This window comes from Siphateles boraxobius, unplaced genomic scaffold, assembly GCF_051911475.1.
Source record: "Siphateles boraxobius isolate OS27281-9 unplaced genomic scaffold, OSU_SipBor_1 22, whole genome shotgun sequence".
NCBI classification, from domain to species: Eukaryota; Metazoa; Chordata; class Actinopteri; order Cypriniformes; family Leuciscidae; genus Siphateles; species Siphateles boraxobius.
In genome coordinates, this window is record NW_027508833.1 from 14,460,440 (window position 1) to 14,481,920 (window position 21,481).

General features: G+C 52.3%; 1 protein-coding gene across 1 annotated transcript in view; it reads right to left on the bottom strand.

Moving 5' to 3' along the window:
• The window catches only part of LOC143746699 (kinesin-like protein KIF6), a 203,184-nt gene that overhangs the window by 76,159 nt on the left and 105,544 nt on the right, over positions 1-21,481 (bottom strand). Inside the window, exon 14 of the mRNA XM_077238694.1 lies at positions 12,679-12,781. Within this exon, the coding sequence (XP_077094809.1) occupies positions 12,679-12,781 (103 nt within the window). The remainder of the gene's footprint in view (positions 1-12,678; positions 12,782-21,481) is intronic.

The following is a 21,481-nucleotide window of genomic DNA, read 5'->3' on the forward strand; positions in this document are numbered from 1 at the left end:
CTTCCCTTCTGTTCCGCTGGGTTGCGCGAACCATCGGCTCGGCTTGCGATTCAGTTCGCACGGTCTCCTCCCCGCTTCAGGGGAGTCTGCTCCACTTTGGTCGACGGCTATGCCCCTATCATGAGAGCGGAGGTTGCTACCCTACTGGCGATGGGTGCGATTGAGACTGTTCCTCCAGCCGAAATGAGGTCCGGGTTTACAGCCCCTACCTCATTGTCCCGGAGAAGTCTGGTGGGTCACGGCCAATCCTGGACCTACGCATCTGAACCGCTCCCTTCACAGGCTGCCGTTCAAGATGCTCCTGGCCAAACGCATTTCTGGATGTGTGCGGCCACAGGATTGGTTTGCAGCGATCGACCTGAAGGACGCCTACTTTTATGTCTTCGTTCTCCTTCGACTCAGACCATACCTACGGTTTGCTGTCAAGGCACGCGCATATCAGTACGCTGTTCTCCCATTCGGGCTAGCCCTGTCTCCTCGCGCCTTCACAGGGGTTGTTGAGGCAGCCCTTGTTCCTCCATGGGAACACGGGGTTCGCATCCTGAACTATCTCGGTGACTGGCTGTCTTAAGCTCACTCCTGAGACCAGGTTTGCGAATACAGGGACCCAGTGCTCCGGCACCTAGCTCGTCTGGGCCTTCGGGTCAACTGGGGAAGGAGTAAACTTTGCCCCGTGCAGAGGATCTCTTTTCTCGGTATGGACTTGGTCGCCTTCTCCACTCAGCCATTGCTAACTTGCCTGAGACTATCAAGCGCAAGAGTGCGGTTCCACTGAAGTTTTTTCAGAGGCTCCTGGGGCATATGGCATCTGCAGCCGCGGTACGTCGCTCAGATTACTTTATATGAGACCGCTTCAGCTTTGGCTTCGCGACCGAGTCCCGAGGTGGGCATGGCAACACGGCACCCTCCAAGTACCAGTTACTCCGACCTGCCGTCAGTACTCACCCCGTGGTCGAACCTCAGTTTTCTACGGGCCCGAGTGCCCCTGGAACGAGCTTCCCGGCATGTTGTTGTCTCAACAGATGCCTCCACGGGCTGGGGCGCCATGCGCAATAGACATGCTGTCACACTCTCATGTTGAGCAGAAATGCTCCTGAAAAATTCTGTGAGATTTATCACACCCAGGTGTTGAGCAAGGTTGCTCCTGAAGCTCAGTGATTCTCGCATGTAGTGTTGAGCAGTATGTTATGTCTATTGCCTCGAGTTGCTGGCGGTACGCCTTGCCCTGCACCACTTCCGGGCGTTGCTCTGGGGTCAACACGTACTAGTCCGATCAGACAATACCGCCACAGTAGCGTACATCAACCATCAAGGTGGTCTACGCTCGCGCCGTATGTCGCAACTCGCCCGCCACCTCCTCTTATGGAGTCAGAAGCATCTGAGGTCGCTTCGAGCCATTTTCATTCCCGGAGTCCTGAACTGTGCAGCCGACGAGCTCTCACGGCTTCGGCCACTCCCTGGAGAATGGCGACTCCATCCCCAGTCGGTTCAGCTGATTTGGGACCAGTTCGGGGACGCGCAGATAGATCTGTTTGCCTCTCACGACTCGACCCATTGCGCCCAGTTTTATTCCCTGACCGAGGGCATGCTCGGCACGGATGCTCTGGCGCACAGCTGGCCGCAGGGCCGCAAGTATGCGTTTCCCCCAGTGAGCCTTCTTGCGCACACCTTGCGCAAGGTCAGGGAGGACGAGGAGCAGGTCATTCTGGTTGCCCCTTACTGGCCCAACCGGACCTGGTTCCCCGAACTAGTACTCCTCGCGACAGCACCTCCCTGGTCGATCCCTCTGAGGAAGAACCTTCTTTCTCAGGGACGGGGCACCCTATGGCACCCTCGTCCCGATCTTTGGAGCCTCCACGTGTGGCTCCTGGATGGGACGAGGCAGGTTTGAGTACCCTACCACCAGCGGTGGTGGCTACCATCACTTCCGCTAGAGCGTCGTCCACGAGACACGTCTATGCGTTGAAGTGGAACCTCTTCGTCAACTGGTGCTCTTCTCACCGAGAAGACCCCCGGAGATGCTCGATCAGCGTTGTGCTTTCCTTCCTTCAACAGGGGTTGGAGCGAAGGCTGTCTCCCTCCACCCTGAAGGTCTATGTTGCCGCAATTGCCGCACATCATGACCTCATCGAAGGTAAGTCGGTGGGGAAGCACGACCTGGTCACCAGGTTCCTGAGAGGAGCGAGGAGACTAAATCCGCCTCGCCTCCTCTCGTTCCCTCTTGGGACCTCTCAGTGGTTCTAACTGCCCTGAAGAATGCTCCCTTTGAGCCCCTGCAATCAGTCGAGCTTAAGTTCCTGTCTATGAAGACAGCGCTCCTGGTTGCACTGGCCTCCATCAAGAGGGTTGGGGACCTGCACGTATTCTCCATTGACGAAGCGTGCCTGGAATTTGGGCCGGCTTCCTCTCACGTGATCCTGAGACCCCGGCCTGGATACGTGCCCAAGGTTCCTACCACTCCCTTTCGGGACCAGGTGGTGAACCTGCAAGCGCTGCCCTCGGAGGAGGCAGACCCAGCCTTGGCACTGCTCTGTCCAGTACGCGCTCTCCGCGCCTATGTAGACAGAACGCAGTGTTTCAGGACCTCTGACCAGCTCTTTGTCTGTTATGGTGGGAAACTGAAGGGAAAGGCTCTCTCCAAGCAGAGGTTGTCTCACTGAATAGTGGACACCATTGCTTTGGCATACCAGAAGCAAGGTCGACCGTGCCCCCTTGGTGTGACTGCCCACTCCACCCGGAGTGTGGCGTCCTCTTGGGCTCTAGCGCATGGCGCCTCGCTAACAGACATCTGCAGAACTGCAGGCTGGGCGACACCTAACACATTCGCCAGATTCTATAATCTCCGAGTGGAGCCTGTGTCCTCTCGCGTACTCGCTTCAACCAGCTAGTACCGGACCCGCTCAGGTGTCTTCGCTTGCTCGCCATTCCACTCCACGGACTGGATACGTGCGATATTTTCCTCAGGTGAGCTTTCCTGAAAGCCCTGAGCTCCTCCAGCACTCCTGACGTCGGCGCCAGTGTCTATTGCCTGTGCGTCGGCTAGGTGCCTCCCGTGTGCACGGTCCCTCCTCTGAGCGACCCCCACATGTGTATTTCCACTGTAAGCCTCTATGAGCATGTGTCTTTCCATTGGCAAGCCACCTTGCCACCCCTGGGGTTGAAATATTCCACCTGCGGCTGGACACCCCAGTGTTTTCCATATGCTTCCTTCGGGTCATATGTGTATTCTCTAAGTCCCCCCCCCTCTGGGTTGGCATTAATTGCATACTTCCCCTAAGCTTGGGATATGCTTCCCAGTGTACTTTGGTATTCCTGTGATAAATGGAGTCCTTTGTCCAGGCTGACAGGGATCTCGATTTACGCAGGGCACTGGAAGACAGCTGAGAAGGTGGCGTGATTAGACTGGTAACCCCATTCGTCGTCATCCGACGTAACTCGGAGTGACAACGAAAGGGAACGTCTACGGTTACATATGTAACCCTCGTTCCCTGAGTAGGGAACGGAGACGTTTCGTCTGCCTGCCACTTTCCGCTGTACCGCGGGGATCGCCTGAGCTCAGTCTTGGCTCCTCAGCGAAGAAACATATCTGCATGTTGCTGGCGTCCTCCTTTTATACCCACGAGGTAAGGCGGAGATACGCTATGCAAATTCCGCAGACCCATGGCATTTCTTTGCCATTGGCTCGTTTTGTAATACTCGAAGTCGATAGGTGTTCTAAGCGAAACCCCATTCGTCGTCATCCGACGTAACGTCTCCGTTCCCTACTCAGGGAACGAGGGTTACATACGTAACCGTAGACGTTCTCTCTAGATGAGGGAACGAGTATTGCATAAGTTTAGCTTACGCTACGGGAAAGATTCATCTTCTCGAGATATTGAAGCCAAAAATTATCCTTAATTTTGTATCTATTGTCAATGCAGTGCAGCAGCCAGCAGACCTAGAGCAGGCTGTCTAGCATGCAGCGTCTCGTCAGGGAACTAGGGTTACATACGTTACCGAGACGTTCCCTTTCAAGGGAACTCGAACTGCGTCAAGCTGTGGGAACGCCAATACCCACGTCGCCATAGGAGCAAATGACCGTCATGTGGGAACTAGCGCACAGAGGACGAGAGCACCTGCGCCCCAGGAGTGGAACTTAAGTCCAATTCATAGAACTTAACAAATGTATGCGGTGAGGACCACCCAGCCGCATCACAAACATCACTTAGCGATACTCCTGACAACAATGCTTTAGAAGCAGCGATACTCCTAGTAGAGTGGGCTCGTACAGCCAAAGGTGAAGGCTGACAAGCCGACTCATAAGCAAGTGAGATGGCCTCAACCACCCACTTGCTCATTCTCTGTTTAGACGCGGGACAACCTTTCCTGGGTGGCCCAAAGCACACAAATAACTGTTCTGATTTCCTCCACAGGGCAGCTCTGTGGACGTAAGCGTCTAACGCCCTAACCTGGCAGAGAAGGTTAAGTTTCTCCTGATCTGATGACACAAAAGGAGGAGGATAGAAAGCCTGCAGCACTGTAGGTCTAACAGCATTAGTAGGGACCTTAGGGACATAACCTGGTCTAGGGTATAGGAAAGCCTTAACCATACCAGGCGAAAACTCCAGGCACGAGGGTGCAACCGACAGGGCCTGCAAATCTCCGATTCTCTTAAGTGAGGAGATTGCAAGCAGAAAAAGAGTTTTATACGTGAGAAATTTCTCAGAAACTTCCTCAATAGGTTCAAAGGGGGCCAAAGAAAGGCCCTCTAGTACAATGGCCAAATCCCAAGTCGGCACCCTCGTACGAACTGCAGGCCTCAGCCTCAAAGTGCCACGAAGGAAGCGAGTTATACGTGGGTGTCTCCCAAGAGAAACTCCACTGAAAGGGACATGGAAAGCAGCTAGTGCCGCCACATACACCTTTAGTGTGGAGGGGGATAACCCTGCAGAGAAACGCTCCTGCAGAAACTCCAGCACTGCACCCACTGGGCCGTTAACTGGGTCCTGCCGGTGTTCTGCACACAAAGAAGTTAAAAGTTTCCACTTCAGGGCATATAACTTCCTCGTGGACGGAGCTCTGGAGTGAAGGATGGTCTCAACAACCTCAGCTGAGAGACCAGATTCTATGAGCTGGGCCCCCTCAGAGGCCAAGCCCACAGTTTCCACAACTCTGGGCGGGGGTGAAATATCGTACCGCCCTCCTGAGAGAGTAGATCCGTCCTGATCGGAATCTCCAAGGGAGAGCCGTCCAGAAGAGATATTAGGTCCGCGAACCATACTCGGGCCGGCCAGAACGGGGCTACTAGAAGTAGGCTGACCCCGTCCCGGCGAACCCTCTCCAGAACTCCTGGTAGCAGAGCAACCGGGGGAAAAGCATACAGATGTGACCTCGGCCACGGCTGTACCAGAGCGTCCAACCCCAGAGGGGCTGGCTGAGTGATGGAGAACCACAGATGACAGTGCGTTGTCTCCTTAGAAGCGAATAGATCCACCCTTCAGATCTATCGTGACAAACCAGTCCTCGGATCTGATTTGTGACACGATCTGCTTGATAGTGAGCATCTTGAATTTTAGCTTCCCTACCGAGCGATTCAACAGGCGCAGATCTAAAATTGGACGCAACCCCCCATCCTTCGTTGGAACGATGAAATATCGGCTGTAAAAACCTGACTCCAACCTGGGAGGAGGAACCCGTTCTATAGCCCCCTTTTGAAGGAGCGCTTTCACCTCTTGTTCCATTACCAGAGCCTGCTCGGGGCCCACCACTGTGGGCAGAAGCCCTCTGAATTTTGGTGGACGACACCTGAATTGGATAGCACAACCCTTTTTTACTGTGTGCAGAACCCACTGAGATATTTTTGGAAGGCTTTTCCACTCTGCCAGAAATCCTACTAAGGGTACCAGTCTCTTGAGACTGGCCTCTGGTGTAACTTGAGCAACAAACACAGCGCCCTATAACGGCGCACCGGCAGGGAACGTCTGGCTTAACTGCTCTGAGACCCTCCTCAGAGGGGGCGAGCGTCCCTCGGGAAAGCGCTCGCTGGGACCGTCTGTGCCCCGGCATGAAGGCGGGGTCGGCAGAACGGGCCCTTGAGGGCACCGAAAAGAGTGGGCACCGTGTAATGCGGTGAACACCTCTCTCCCACGGCAGGGACCACCCTCAGCATCCTGACGCCAGTGACGTCAGGACTTCCTCTTTGCCGAAGCCTTCTTAGCCATAATAACTGTCCTCAGATCAGTTTTGCCAGAAGACTTCGGCTGAGAGTGCCGCGTCTGGTCCCACTGTTTGGAAGGGGGAGCGCGAGACGTGACACTCTGCTTCTGTTGCGCCCTATGTGAGGAGCTGACTGACGGCCTGGACTGCTCCCGCCCAGCAGTACCGGGGACATGAATTTTAAGAGGCATAAATTTCTGAAACGCTGCCCTCTGTTTCTTCTCTTCCTGAAATCTATCTATGACAGTATTTACAGAATCACCAAAAAGACCATGAGGAGAGAGCGGAGCGTCCAAAAGAAAAGCTTTGTCTTTTTCTTTCATACCAGAGAGATTTAACCATAGAGGCCTCTCTGCGGCCACCAGGGCTGCCATAGTACGGCCCATTAGCTTGGCCAACTCCTTGGTGGCGCGCAGAGATAAATCTGCAGCCTGACGCAGTTCGCGAACTACGTCAGTGCTGACCTCTTGAGTGTCACTCACATCCTTTAATAAGGCAGCCTGGTATGCCTGCAAGATGGACATCGTGTGCAGGCACGCCGAGGCTTGACCGGCCGCCGAATACGCTTACCCACTAAAGCTGACGTACTTCTAAGAGGTTTAGAGGGTAAAAGTGGTGCTTTAAAAGAAGATGCAGCTTCAGCAGAAAGATGACTAGCAAGCGCCTCTTCTGCTTTGGGCATCGCCCCATAACCATGAGATTTAGCACCCACAATTTTTGAATAAGTGGAAGTTTGAGGGCTAAAAACAGGATAAGAGACCGGCTTTTTCCACGATTTCAAAACCTCTGTGTGGAGATCAGGGAAGAAGGGCAAGCACCGGCGTGGAGGTTGAGAACGGGAAGGCAAAAATCTTTCATCTAATTTAGATTTTTCTCTAGACTCCTGCCTAACAGCTGGCCACTCGATGCTTAATTTAGAAACAGCACGAGTGAGCACCTCCATAAGCTCCTCACTTTCGGGAGAGCGAGATGGCGAATCATCGACATCTCCCGCATCCAGACTAACAAAATCCAGATCCTCAGAACTGGATAGTTGGAGTACTGGGGCCTCAGTTCGGGGGGAAGAAACCGCAGAGCGTGCTTCCGAATCCGAGACTGAGGCACTGGATCTAACAGGTAAGGGCTGAGATAGGGCAGAGCCCGTCTCAAGCCCCGCTGTTAGATTCATCTGCGATCCCCACGAATGAGGTCGCCGCTCAGCCTCGGCATAAGCGGGACCCGATCCGCGGGGATCGCGAACCGAACCACTCTCCTCAAAGAGTGATTGGCGGGAGCGGAGCGTTCTAAGAGGCAAACGCTCGCAATGCTCACAATCAGCCCCCTCGAGAGCTGACTGGGCATGCTGCACTCCCAAACAACAACACATAAGCTGTGTGTATCCCCGCTCGTTAAATAGCGCGAGCAGGGAGGAACACACTTCTTAAATTGTTGTTCACTCGCCGTTGTCTCTCAATATAATATATATATATATATATATATATATATATATATATATATATATATATATATATCGTTTATTGAAATAGTGAAACTCCTGCTTAGTGACAGACAAAAACACTTGAGACAGATCCACATATAGCGCTTACTGAAGGCAAAGAAGCTGTCGCGCTTGTGTTTTGGCGGTGCTTTATAGTTTCCTGGTCGATGACGTCACCCGCCTATGACGTTCCGTCTCTCCATTGGACTGATTCGATACGTGCTTCATGACGCACACACGCAGAGGCGTTCCCACAGCTTGACGCAGCTCGAGTTCCCTTGAAAGGGAACATACATTTCATAGGACTATTTTATTCTTAAAACATTTTTTTTTATTAATGTTAAAAATGAGTTGTTAATCTAATTCATTATCAATTATTGAATTTAATTGATTAGACATGTTCTATTGAAATTTTAATAAACAAAACAAACAAATGGTTTCAAGTTTGTTATAACAAAAGCATTTGTTCAACCCCCAAAAAACCTGTTTTCTTTACTGAATTTAACTGTCATTTTAACTGATGATAATAATAATAACCATCATTTAATAATACTGTTTATTTAATAATTGATTTATACTGTAAACCGTGATATTTTCTGAGACGTTATCATACTGTAAAAATCTCATACCATTACAACCCTACACGGGAGAGTCCGGAGAGTCCAAAGACCGGTCTCCCCTTCGAAGAGAGCGCCCCAACCCGAGTTGGACGCGTCTGTCGAGATGACCTTTCGGTGTGATACAGTTCCCATAATCACACCCCGCTGGTACCAGTCGGCCGCTAACCAGGGGAGCAGAGCTGTAATGCAGCTCTGAGTCACTCTGATTCGCTCGCAGCCGGACTTCCAAGCTCGGTGAGACACACGAGCGGTCAGCCAGCGTTGCAGAGGGCGCATGCGCAGCAACCCCAGCTGAAGTACCGCAGCGGCTGAAGCCATGTAGCCCAGCATCCTCTGGAATGTTTTCAGAGGAGCGCCGTTGCCCGTCTGGAAGGACGTGGCCAGTCGCCGAACACGGCGCGCGCGCTGTGTTGATAAGCGAGCCGTCATGACCACAGAGTCCAGTTCTATTCCTAAAAAGAAATTGACTGGCTGGGCAGCAATGAGTTCTTGGTTCAGTTGACCGTGAGACCCAGGCCTTCCAGATGACTGAGGAGCGCAGTTCTGTGAGATACTAACTCTGTCTCTGACTGCGCCAGAATCAGCCAGTCGTCCAGATAGTTCAAAATTCACACGCCATGATTTCTCAAGGGGGCGAGATCCGCGTCCATGCACTTTGTGAATGTACGGGGTGCTAAAGACAGGCTCAACGGCAGGACGGTGTATTGATAAGCCTGAACGTTGAAGGCGAATCTCAAGAACGGCCTGTGACGGGGTATTATTTGAATTTGAAAATTGGCATCTTTCACTTCGAGAGAGATAAACCAGTCCCTCGGGCGAACGTGCGCGAGGAGTTGTCTGGCCGTAAGCATTTTGAATGGTCTTTTCAAGAGAGCTTTGTTCAAATGCCTCAGATCCAAAATAGGTCTGAGAGCCCCATCCTTCTTGGGCACGAGAAAATAATGGCTGTGAATGCCTGACTCGCTCAGAGAAGGCGGTACCGGTTCTATGGCCCCTTTGCACAACAGCTTTGCTATTTCTGAGCGGAGTAGATGTGCTACTTCCGCATTGACTGTCGTCGCGGTCCGTGAACGAAAGCGTGGGGGACGGTGAGCGAACTGTAACATATAGCCCTGTCTTATTGTGCTTAGCACCCATTCCGATACCCCTGGAATCGCTTCCCATGCTTTTATGTGTGCAACTAGAGGCCGAATGTTCTCCGGATTCTGATCGTCGCGCTGCGCGGGCTCGAGAAACTGGACCGGAGGAATGGGCGTGCGCTCTCTGTGCATGAAAGCGGTGGCTCGCTGACAGCGATAGCAGGCTGTTTCGTATATAGCGTCTGAATTGCTGTGAATGGGGAGCGACTTGCGATCACTGCGTGATGCGCGGGCGGCGCCGTGGGCGTTGTGTATGTTAGTAAGCGTGGGCGCTCGTGAGCGGGCACGGGACTTACATTCATAACTTGACTGATGTGTGGCCGCACTTCGTGACGCGTAATAGGAGGCATGGGCGAAGTGAATGTCAGTAAGCGTGAGCGCTTGTGAGCGGGCACGAGACTTACGTTTATAAACCGGCTGATATGAGGCTGCACATTGAGATGTGCGAGCGGCGCCGTGGGCGAGGCGCATGTTAGTAAGCGTGAGCGCTTGCGAGCGGGCACGAGACTTACAACCTGCTTGATATGAGGCTGACTTGGCCGTGTGATAGAGCGGGCAGAGGACAGATGTGGGCACGGACACGTGGGCACATCCCCTATAGTTAATACTCGAGTGCCACCTGCCAGCTTTATGTGAGTGGGCTCTGTGAGTGACACGGGAAGTGCTGTGTTTGTGTGTAGGGGCGGGCACTGGGGAGCGGACACTTTCTCCACACTTAAAACACCATCGGCGTGAGCCAGATAACCAGACATTTTGCTCTTTATGAGATTTCTCTGGGTCGCCGTAAAACGGCGGTAGTGTGCAGGCGAGCGGGTCGTGTTACCTGCTTGTTGGCTGCTGAATAAACCACTGCAGTAGCCTGTGTTAAGTGGACTGACAGGTAGGGAAGCTTTGACGGTGGTCCGGCCGCGGCGAGACTCAACCGTCTTTTCCCTCTTGCTGTTGCTAGGAGGGCTTTGCGTGCTCGAGTTTAAACGGAATCTTGGTCCGCAGCCCACGTGGGGGGTGCGGTCCGTGGCGGTTGGTCGAGCGCGATCTGGGTGGCCGCCCCGTCGCTGCGCACACTGCCTGGACTGTCTGGGCTGAGCCGGGCGCTATGTAGTGGCTCATGCAGGCGGCCGGTCACGTGAGCGACCTGCAGCAGAGCTAGCGCAACGAGGCAGGAACAGGTTCATGGCCTAGGAGGTTTTTTGTACCTCCGAAAAACGGTCGATGATCCCGTCCACCGCAGGGTCAAAGAGACCAGTGTGAGAGAGGGGCGCGTCGAGGAAGGCAGAGCACTCAGACTCTCTCATGTCCGCCAGTCTCAACCAAAGATGGCTCTCCGTTACCGTCAACGAGGCCATGCATCGTCCCAGGGCCTGAGCAGCTGACTTGGTAGCGCGCAGGGAGAGATCCGTCGCGCTTCTCAGGTCGGTAACGGCCGCTGGGTCCGGGCCTTTCTCATCCCACTCACGGAGGAGATCAGCTTGCAGGATCTCAGAACAACCATAGAGTGGAGGGCGGAAGCTGCTTGTCCGGCGGCGGCGTAAGCGCGACCAACAAGAGCAGAGGTGGTCCTGCAGGCTTTTGACGGCAGGCCAGACTTTGAGCGCCACCTCGTGGAGGGCGGACAAAGGTGCGCAGCAACCGCTTCCTCGTCCTTAGGGATCGAGCTGTACCCCTTCTCCGTGGCGCCGTCCACCTGGGAGAGCGATGCGGAGACAGAAGAGTGGAGCCTCGCGGAGAAAGGTGCATTCCACGATTTTGAAAGTTCAGAGTGCAGCTCTGGGAGGAAGAGAGCAGGCCTGGCTGAGGGCGCTTTGCGGCAGCGATGAAGGAAGCACTAGTTGAGTCTGTTGGGTGCGGGCTCCTTAGGCGATGACCAGGACGCTGAGGCGCATCAGCTCAGCGTCCACTCCAGCGTGGGTCCTGCCAGATTCCTGGATCGAGGAGAAGGCAGAGTGATGGGAACCCGGCCAATCCTCGCTATCCGATGCCAGGATGGAACAGCTGTCTCCCGTGGTGAAAACTTCTGCCTCGTCCTCCGACACGACGGCAGTGCGGGCCTCTTCCAGCGGCTGCGCATTGGTGAGGAGAGGCGAGGGCGAGGCCCGAGGGAGGGACTCCGGCGCGCGTGTCGCCACGGCCACAGGCTCCGGCGGCCTTTGAGAACGGCGCTTCTTCCTGCGCAGTCCTACAAAGGGCGGAGAGACAGCTTCTTCGGTGAAAGCTTTGAGTCGAGCCCGCGAGCCCGCAGGGTCGACATCGAAAGCTCCTCGCAGTGCTCACATCCTCCCAATGAGAGGGCAAGAGCAGCGTGTTCCTGGCCCAGGCAGAGAGTGCAGATTACGTGGCGTTCTCCGGCGCTGGGCGGGGCTCTGCACGAGCAACAGGAAGTGCGATACATCTTTACAAAGACGTCTCGCTGCTCTTTTAGAAAAGGCTTTTGTAAAAGGATACGTCGCCGGATGGCTCGCACAGCAGGCTGAAGGTGGCAAAGATGGCCGGCTTCTTCAGGCACTGTTCTAAGCTGGCTTTGTCGCGTTTCAACGGCGGCGTCGGCTTCTCAAGATCCAGCAATGCGGAGAGCTTCGCTGAACAGATGAAAATCAGAGTCTCAGACTCTGAGCCCTGCCTATATACGCTATGCCACGCCCATTCTGGCGGGCTAGGACGCGTTGAGGGCGCGAGCGCCCTTCATTGGACGTGACGTTACGCCGGGCTGACTGGTAGGCTGCTGCAGTTGCCGCAGGGCAGCCAATGAGCATGCTAGACAGCCTGCTCTAGGTCTGCTGGCTGCTGCACTGCGTTGACAATAGATACAAAATTAAGGATAATTTTTGGCTGCAATATTTCGAGAAGATGAATCTTTCCCGTAGCGCAAGCTAAACTTATGCAATACGAGAGAACCTCTCGTAAGAGAACTGGCTAGGCTGGAGTACCACACTGGAACAGGTAAGACTGACAGGAACAGGCAGGCACCTAAAAGTGGAAAACCATCACAACAATCTTGCACAAAAAAAGCAAACAGGGAGAATAAATAAGGAAGGAAATAGGACTCTAGGAGGATAACAGGGAAGAGCTGGAGGCGTAAATTAACTAATAAGAATAACAGGGAGGCCGGACCGAGACAAGACACTGACAAAAGGGCACATGACAGAGACATATTTTCAGGCACAAAACAAACACAGACATACTAAACATAAGCAAATTTCAGATAACATGACAGTCAGAGTAGGATCCTGACACTGTAGCATACACCAACCTTTGTTGCAGGACAGCCCTGTTATCTTCAATTGTTAAACGGTCTTCATGGTCCCTCAGAAAGACTTCAAATGCTGCCTGCTTACCAACAGATAATTCCGGCACTGAAAAAGAAGAGTGCATAGTTAGTTAAAGTTATGAGACTTTTATTTACCAAGGTCATGCAAATATGGTCTCTAATAAGGACATGTCAACATATCATTATATATAATAAAATTGTATTCTCATTACCCTCAAAATTGTATTCCCTATTTATTCTCCTTGTGAGCCAGATTGGTGTGGTTGGTTTGCTTGTGTAGAGATGGTCCTGTTTACCATGCAAAATCCAGCGCTATCTTTGCATGTCTGGCCTGTGTTTTTCTGCCCTCAGGGTAGTTTATGTATCACTTTAGATTTATTTTTTTATTCAAATAAAAGCTTCTGCACTTTGTGATTAAGACATTGCACTTTCCTAAACCAAGCTTCAGACAAGAACAAAAAACACTACCCCAAGCAAAGCCCTAACATCCTAACCCTGGGAGACTATGTAGCATATCGCTCTATGACAGTATTTCCTAATTTATTTATTTTTTGACATGGCTGTTTTGATAAGTAAAAAACCCCACGCCACAACACTATAAAAATATTTAAAAAATTGCACAAACATGCATTGCTTCAAATGGCATATTAAAACTAGATATTATATTATAAGTAGTGCTCACATTTAATGTGAAACTTAGAACACAATAAGCTCATATAGGTTGATATGATGTAGTTGGTGATGATAAAACAACACATTTACATATCGTCACTGTTAGGTGGAAACATCATATTTAATTAAACATTGTCGTTGAAGTTGATATTGTGGCTTTATAAAGCTATGATTATGAAAATCAAGCTCAAATGAAGTTACAAGTTTTTTGATGAGTAAATGACAGTACTCTTACGAGAGGTTCTCTCGTATAAGTCATCTTTCCTTGAGATATTGAAGCCAAAAAATGATCCTTAATTTTGTATTTATTGTCAACGCAGTGCAGCAGCCAGCAGACCTAGAGCAGGCCATAATGCGTGCTCATTTGGCTGCCCTGCGACAACTGCTGCAGCCTACTGCTGCAGCCTACCACTGAGCCTCGCGCGTGACGTCACGTACGATGACGTGTCATAGCCCGCCAAAATGGGGGTGGCTTAGCGTATAAAAGCCAGGCTCGTAGGCTGCGTCACTGTTTTCATCACCACCGAAGCTCTCCACATCGCTGGATTCTGAGAGAAGCCTTGCGCTGTTGAATCCAGCAACTAGCCAGCAGAGGACAGAGGAAAGTGCCTGAAGAAGCCGGCCGTCTTCGCCACCTTTAGCCATCCCTGCCTGCTACACCATCCGGCGTGTATCCTTTTGTAGTTGCAAACTGTGTGTGTACGCCGCCGCGACACTCACTCTCTCTCTCACTAAAAGAGCGCGAGCGTTTGTTCCAAAATGCCTCGCCTTTCTTGCGGCTTGTGTAGAGCCCCGCTCTGTGCAGGAGGCCGCCACGTTATTTGCGCTCTCTGCCTGGGACCGGACTACGCAGTCCTTGCCCTGGACGCGGGCAGCTGCGAGGATTGTGAAGCGCTTCCGCTGTCGACCCTGCGGGCTCGACTCGAGGCCTTCACACAGAACGCTGTCACTCCACCCTCTGGACCGCGCAGGAAGAAGCGCCATGCTCAGAGGATGCCGGAGTCTGTGCCCACAGTGAAGTGCTCGCCAGAACGTTTCCCGCCGGCCTCACTCTCTCCTTCTCCGCCCCTCCCGGACGCGAAGCTGTCGGCTTCGGCCTCCGCTGCCGCCGCCTCAGGGGACGAAGCTGAAGGAGGCCACACAGTGGACAGCTGTTCCATCCTGGCGTCGGACAGCGAGGAGTTTTCGAGTTCACATCACTCCGCCTCCTCATCCGTCCACGAATCCAGTAGGACTCGGGCTGGCGTGGACGCGGAATTAATGCGCATCCTTTCTAAGGCCGTCGACTAACTCGGCCTCGAAAGGTCCATGCCGAAGGAGCCCGCACCCAACAGGCTCGACGGGTGTTTTCTGCACAGCCGCCGCCCCCCGCCCGTTTCCAGATCTGCACCATTTCTGCCGGAGCTGCATGCTGAGCTGTCAAAATCGTGGAACGCACCATTCTCCGCGAGGCTCCACTCTAATGTCTCCTCGACACTCTCCCGAGTGGACAGCGCTGCCGAGAAGGGATACGTTTCTATCCCCACAGTGGAAGAGGCGGTCGCAGCGCACCTTTGCACACAGTCTAAAGCCTGCAGGACCACTTCAGCCCTTGTTGGCCGCCCTTTCGCTGCCGCCAGACAGGCTGCTTCTGCATTGCACTCAATGGCCGTGCTGCAAATCCTTCAGGCTGATCTGCTCCGTGAGTGGGACGAGAAAAGCAAGGACCCGGCCGCCATTACGGATTTGAGGAGCGCGACGGATCTCTCCCTTCGCGTTTTGAAATCTGCAGAGATCTCGCTGCGGCCGGACCACCGTCAAAGCATCTCGTCCTGTCAGTCCCCTCAGTAAAGGCTACTGCAGACATACATATAGCAGCCAACGAGTCGGCAACACAACCCGCTCGCCTGCAAACAAACACCGTTTTTTACGGCGACCCAGAGAAATCTCAGAAAGAGTATAAACTCTGGTTATCCGGCTCACGCCGAGTGTGTTTTATGTGTAGTAAACGTGCCCACAAGTCAGTGCTCACCCCTACACGTAAACACTATGCCCCATATATCTCACATGCTCACAGAGCCCACTCTCATAAAGCCGGCAAATGCCGCTAGAGTGTTAGATGTAGACAATGTGCCCACAAATCTGTGCTCACACCTACTGCACGTCACATGGCAACAGCCTCCATGTTATGAACTTAAGAGCGCTCACGCTTACTGACAAACACTTCGCCCCAAGCTCCGCTCGCAATAAATATCGCCACGAAGTGTTCCCCATCCCCAATGATTGGGTCATGTCAAGTGGTACAGGCAGTTACGGCTGTCAGCAAGCCGCCGTTCCCGAGATCAGAGAGCGTACGCGTACGAGAAAATAGTCGTGAGCGCGTACGAGCGTGAGCGCGTACGAGCGTGAGCGCGTACGAGGCTCACGTCCCGGTACAGTTTCCCGCGCCCACTATCCTTAGTGCCCCGTACATTTACGAAGTGCATGGATATGCCTCTCGCCCCCTTGGGAGTGAAAGGGCTGCGAATTCTGAACTATTTGGACGACTGGCTGATTTTAGCCCAGTCAGAGATAGAACTGTTATCTCATAGAGCTGTGCTTCTCAGCCACCTGGAAAGCTTGGGTCTCACGGTCAACTGGACCAAGAGCTCATTACTGCCCAGTCAGTCAGCTTCCTTCCTAGGTATAGAACTGGACTCTGTGGCTATGACGGCCCGCTTATCGACACAGTGCGCTCGCCGTGTTCGACAGCTAGCCGTGTCTTTCCAGGAGGGCAGCATTACACCTCTGAAGACATTCCGGAGGATGCTAGGCTGTATGGCATCAGCTGCGGCTGTGCTTCAGCTGGGCCTGTTACACATGCGCCCGCTACAACGCTGGCTGAACACCCAAGTGCCTCACCGGGCTTGGGTTTCAGGCCACAGACGAATAAGAGTGACTCAGAGCTGCGTTTCGGCTCTGCAGCGACTGGTACCAGTGGGGAGTGACAATGGGGGCTGTTTCACAACGATTGGTCATCTCGACCGATGCCTCCAACTTAGGTTGGGGCGCCGTTTTCGAGGGCAGACCGGCCTTTGGCCTGTGGTCACACCAAGAGAAACGCTTCCATATAAACTGTCTGGAAATCATAGCGGTCAAGAATGCGCTCAAACGCTTCCTCCCATTCATACAGGACCACCATGTACTGGTCAGCTCGGACAACATGTCTGTGGTGTCCTACATAAACCGGCAGGGCGGCGTCAGATCCAGAAACCTCTGCCATCTGACGGAAAACCTTCTTATATGGTCTCAGGGCCCCCTGCGCTCGCTGAGAGCCGCGCATGTGCCAGGCCACTTGAACGACGGTCCAGACTATCAACTATCCAGGAACTACGTTCCCCCAGGGGAATGGTCCCTGCCCCCCAAAAAGTCCAGTTACTGTGGCGTCTCTTCGGCAAACCGAAAGTCGACCTGTTTGCGTCAAAAGACAACGCTCATTGCCCGCTGTTCCAAATCTGGCCCAGCCTCCCACTTTATGCTTTCCCTCCGGTCTCTGTTACCACAGGTAATCAAGAGAATCAGGGAAAGGCACCACTCTGTGCTCCTTATAGCCCCGCGCTGGGAGAATCAAACCTGGTTCCCGGGGCTGATGCGACTGTACCACACAGCCCCTTGGCCGATTCCGGTGAGGAGAGATCTCCTCTCTCAAGCACGCGGCTCAATCTGGCACCCCCATCCAGAGCGCTGGTCTCTGCATGTATGGTTAATCAACGGATACCCGTTGTACTGCCAGAAGGAGTGATGAACACGATTACGCAATCCAGAGCTCCCTCTACGAGGCGGCTTTACGCGTCTAAATGGTCGGTGTTCTCCAAATGGTGTGCTTATAGAGATCTAGACCCACGAACGTGTGGGGTCCCGGGTCGCTTAGCTTCCTTCAAGAGCTGTTGGATAAGGGCAGGTCCCCATCCACGCTTAAAGTCTATGTGGCGGCCGTCGCAGCATTCGCTGAGTCGACGCGCGGCCCGTCAATAGGAAGGAATGAGCTCGTCATTCGCTTCCTTAGAGGAGCTAGACGAACAAGTCCCCCGCGACCCCCGTAGGTTCCCATGTGGGATCTTTCACTTGTCCTAGAAGCCCTGAAAGCTTTCCCCTTTACCATTAGACTCCGTGGACCTAAAGGGCCTCCCGCTCAAAACCGTTTTTCTGACAGCTCTGTCATCAGTTAAACGTGTGGGGGATTTACACGCGCTATCTGTTAGCGCAGCCTGTCTTGAGTTCGGGCCAAATGACTCTGAAGTCATCCTCAAGCCAAGACATGGTTATGTCCCTAAAGTGTTGGGCACCCCCTTCAGAGCGCAGGTCATTTCTCTTTCGGCTCTGCTAGCATCCGATAGTGAGGGTGATGTGAATCTTCTCTGCCCCGTCAGGGCGCTGAGGGTTTACATTACGAGCTCTGCCTCTTTCAGGCGTTCGTCGTTCGGTGGGCACACCAAGGGTCTTGCCGCCTCGAAACAGAGCCTGTCCAGATGGATAGTGGAAGCTATCACATCTGCTTATAAGTCTAAAGGTCTGCAATGCCCCTTGGGCATCAGGTCGGATTCCACCAGAGGCGTGGCCTCGTCGTGGGCTTGGTCCAGCGGAATTTCCATTCATGACATTTGTGAGGCGGCAGACTGGGCCTCTCAGTCCACATTTGTTAGGTTTTATAACCTGGAAGTTCCCGCCTTGCAGGCTAGACTTCTGTCAGTGTGAGCAGTGTGTTTATCCTGCCCAAATTATCATGCACAGACTTCTCTCACGCTACGTTAGCTCTCCTGCTTGAGCTGCATTATACGGTGAATAGTTATATGGACCGGCGACGCCGCTCTGTATACCCTGTATGTGCTTATAACATTTGCTGGCCCACTTTGCCGGCCACCTGTTCCCACTTATCTATGTTCCCGGGAATACCTGGGACACATGAAGTGGAGGCTGGGCGCGCACGGCGTTGACAGCTAGCTTACGCAATACGAGAGAACCTCTCGCAAGAGAACGATACTCGGTTATTAACGTAACCTCGGTTCTCTCTAGAAGAGGGAACGAGTATTGCGTAACCTGACCGTGCAGGCGCCACGAGCGTTTTCACTTCAGCTGATGAAACCAGTGACGCAGCCTACGAGCCTGGCTTTTATACGCTAAGCAATCCCCATTTTGGCGGGCTATGACACTTAAGGGCGCGAAACGCCCTCATTGGACGTAACGTCACGCCCGAGGCTCAGTGGTAGGCTGCAGCAGTTGCCGCAGGGCAGCCAATGAGCACGCAATATGGCCTGCTCTAAGTCTGCTGGCTGCTGCACTGCGTTGACAATAAATACAAAATTAAAGATAATTTTTTGCCTTCAATATCTCGAGCAAAGACAACTTTACCCGTAGCGTAAGCTCGCTTACGCAATACTCGTTCCCTCTTCTAGAGAGAACCGAGGTTACGTTAGTAACCGAGTATCGATATATTTTCTCTGTCACTGGAACAGTCGCATCTGAGGCATAGCATTACATTTTCATCAACTGACTGGATAGAACGTTCATTGTAGCAATATGGGCGCTCGGTTTTCTTGTTGTTGAACTCTCATGATACAAATGATGAAGCGTTATGAACAGGATATTTAAAACAGTATATGTGCTTTAACTAGAAGGCAAAGACTAAGACTATTCTCCATATAGTGCAGCAGATACGTAAAAAAATCGTTCACTTTGGTATAGAAGGATGAAATTTGGCACAGATACTCTCTAAGGGCCACTATTTTGGAAAAAGGCGTTGGCCACTCAAAAATTCAATGTGGCCAAAGGCAAAGGCCCAACTTTTGTCCCCAAACCGCATCTCCTCCCACAGCTTTTATCACAGACCCACGAATTTGGCATCAAATCGTTCGGATTATTCGGAAATGGTGTGCTATGACTTTTATAAGTGATCGGGGGTACGATGTTCGCCCCAGGGGCGAAAAAGCAGCCGAAAAAAATCCCATAGACTTAACATTGCGACAAACTTTGACGATTCATAGCTCCGAGCGAGGATTTCGCAGAAACGTGTGGTTTACCACATTTGAAGAGGCTGGCAGGCTCTGTAAGAACATACCTCACAACAGGGTAAAAGTTGCACCCCTGGGGGGCAGGAGCTGCCCAAAGTTGCCCCATTGACTTAATATGGTGTAGGACGGCCCATGAAATTGTCACGTGATGAAGAAATTAAGGAAGACAAGGATTCAAGTGCAGGAAGGTAAGTTTAATTAAATGACTACAAAACAACATGAAAACTGAAAACCAAAACTGAGACACAGGAAACACAAGGGAAACAGATAATAACGAACCAACACAAGGGAAACAGATAATAACGAACCAACACAGGACTGCAAACACAAGGAGACTAAATAGGGAACAAATGACAGAAGGTAACAAGCAAGACAGGTGAGGGAGATAATACAATTAACAGGTAACGAGATGGGAGGGGCTGACAATAGACAGGAGAGCACATGGCACAAAGGAAACACATGACAAGCCATGTGCTCACAATAAACAGAACTAGAACACAAGAACATGACAAACCGGGAATGTCAGACCTCTGTCACCAACTAAGATACGACCAGACAGAAGTGACAGAATCCTGACATTACCCCCCTCCAAAGAGAGACATAAAACCGAGACGGGAACAAAAACATACACAACCCAACACCACAGCAGACAAGTCAGATACACCAAAAACAGAGACCAAGAAGGGGGAAAAGGGGAGCCAAAACAGAACCAAATATGAAAGTCAATCAAGTCCCAAGCATTGACCAGGGAGGGACGGGAGGGTGGAGTGAGGGAGGGTTGAGCCAGGGAGGTTCAGGCCTATCAGGAGTCCTGGCTGAGGACCAGGTTGGTGCAGGCTGTGTAGGTTACGGAGGCACTGGATCGGCAGACGTGACGCGAGCGGTCCCTGGATTGGCAGACGTGATGCGAGCGGTACCTGGATCGGCATACATGACGAGAGCGGTCCCTGGATCGGCAGATGTGACGCGAGAGGTCCCTGGATCGGCAGACGTGACGGGAGCGGTCCCTGGATCGGCAGACGTGACACGAGAGGTCCCTGGATCGGCAGACGTGACGGGAGCGGTCCCTGGATCGGCAGACATGACGCGAGCGGTCCCTGGATCGGCAGACGTGACGCGAGCGGTCCCTGGATCGGCAGACGTGATGTGAGCAGTCTCTGGATCGGCAGACACCATGTGCTTTTTCCATGCATTCAACACCGGCAATGCATAGAACGAAAAGACTGCTTTCTTGGCCATGGCAGGACTGATGATGGGAATGGTAGGCTCCGGAATAGTCTTCCTCCTCCACCGTTTGCGAAGTCGCGGTGGTGCTGACCACCGAAAACCAGAGAGCTATCAGGCAGACCCAGGAAACACAAGGGAAACAGATAATAATGAACCAACACAGGACTGCAAACACAAGAAAACTAAATAGGGAACAAATGACAGAAGGTAACAAGCAAGACAGGTGAGGGAGATAATACAATTAACAGGTAAGGAGATGGGAGGGGCTGACAAAAGACAGGAGAGCACATGGCACAAAGGAAACACATGACAAGCCATGTGCTCACAATAAACAGAACTAGAACACAAGAACATGACAAACCAGGAATGTCAGACCTCTGTCACCAACTAAGATAAGACCAGACAGAAGTGACAGAACCCTGACAGAAATGGGTAGTCATACACATTGCATAGGGATTTTGTATTGAACATAGCTCTGGATCACAGTGTCATAGAGACAAGGGGACGGGCTCATTTTAATCAGACGACCAATCAGTCTCTCAGGATCATTGTGAAGCTATTAAGCCACACCCTAGCAACCATTTACAGCACCTTAGCAACAAGTTCCATTCCATTGAAAGAGATAAAAGGGATAGAAGTATCATAGAAACATGAGTCTGGTCTCGTTTTACCCGGGGCAGCAAACAATCAATCATGAATTACCTGAACACTTCTAGCCCCTCCCTAGCAACCATTGTTGAGCACCTTAGCAACCAAAATCCAAAGAGGTATATCTTCTATTCTGAATGTCATAGAGATATGGGAGTTGGTTTATATCATTCATAGTGACACGCAGCCTTTAGAGTTTCATGATTTGCAGC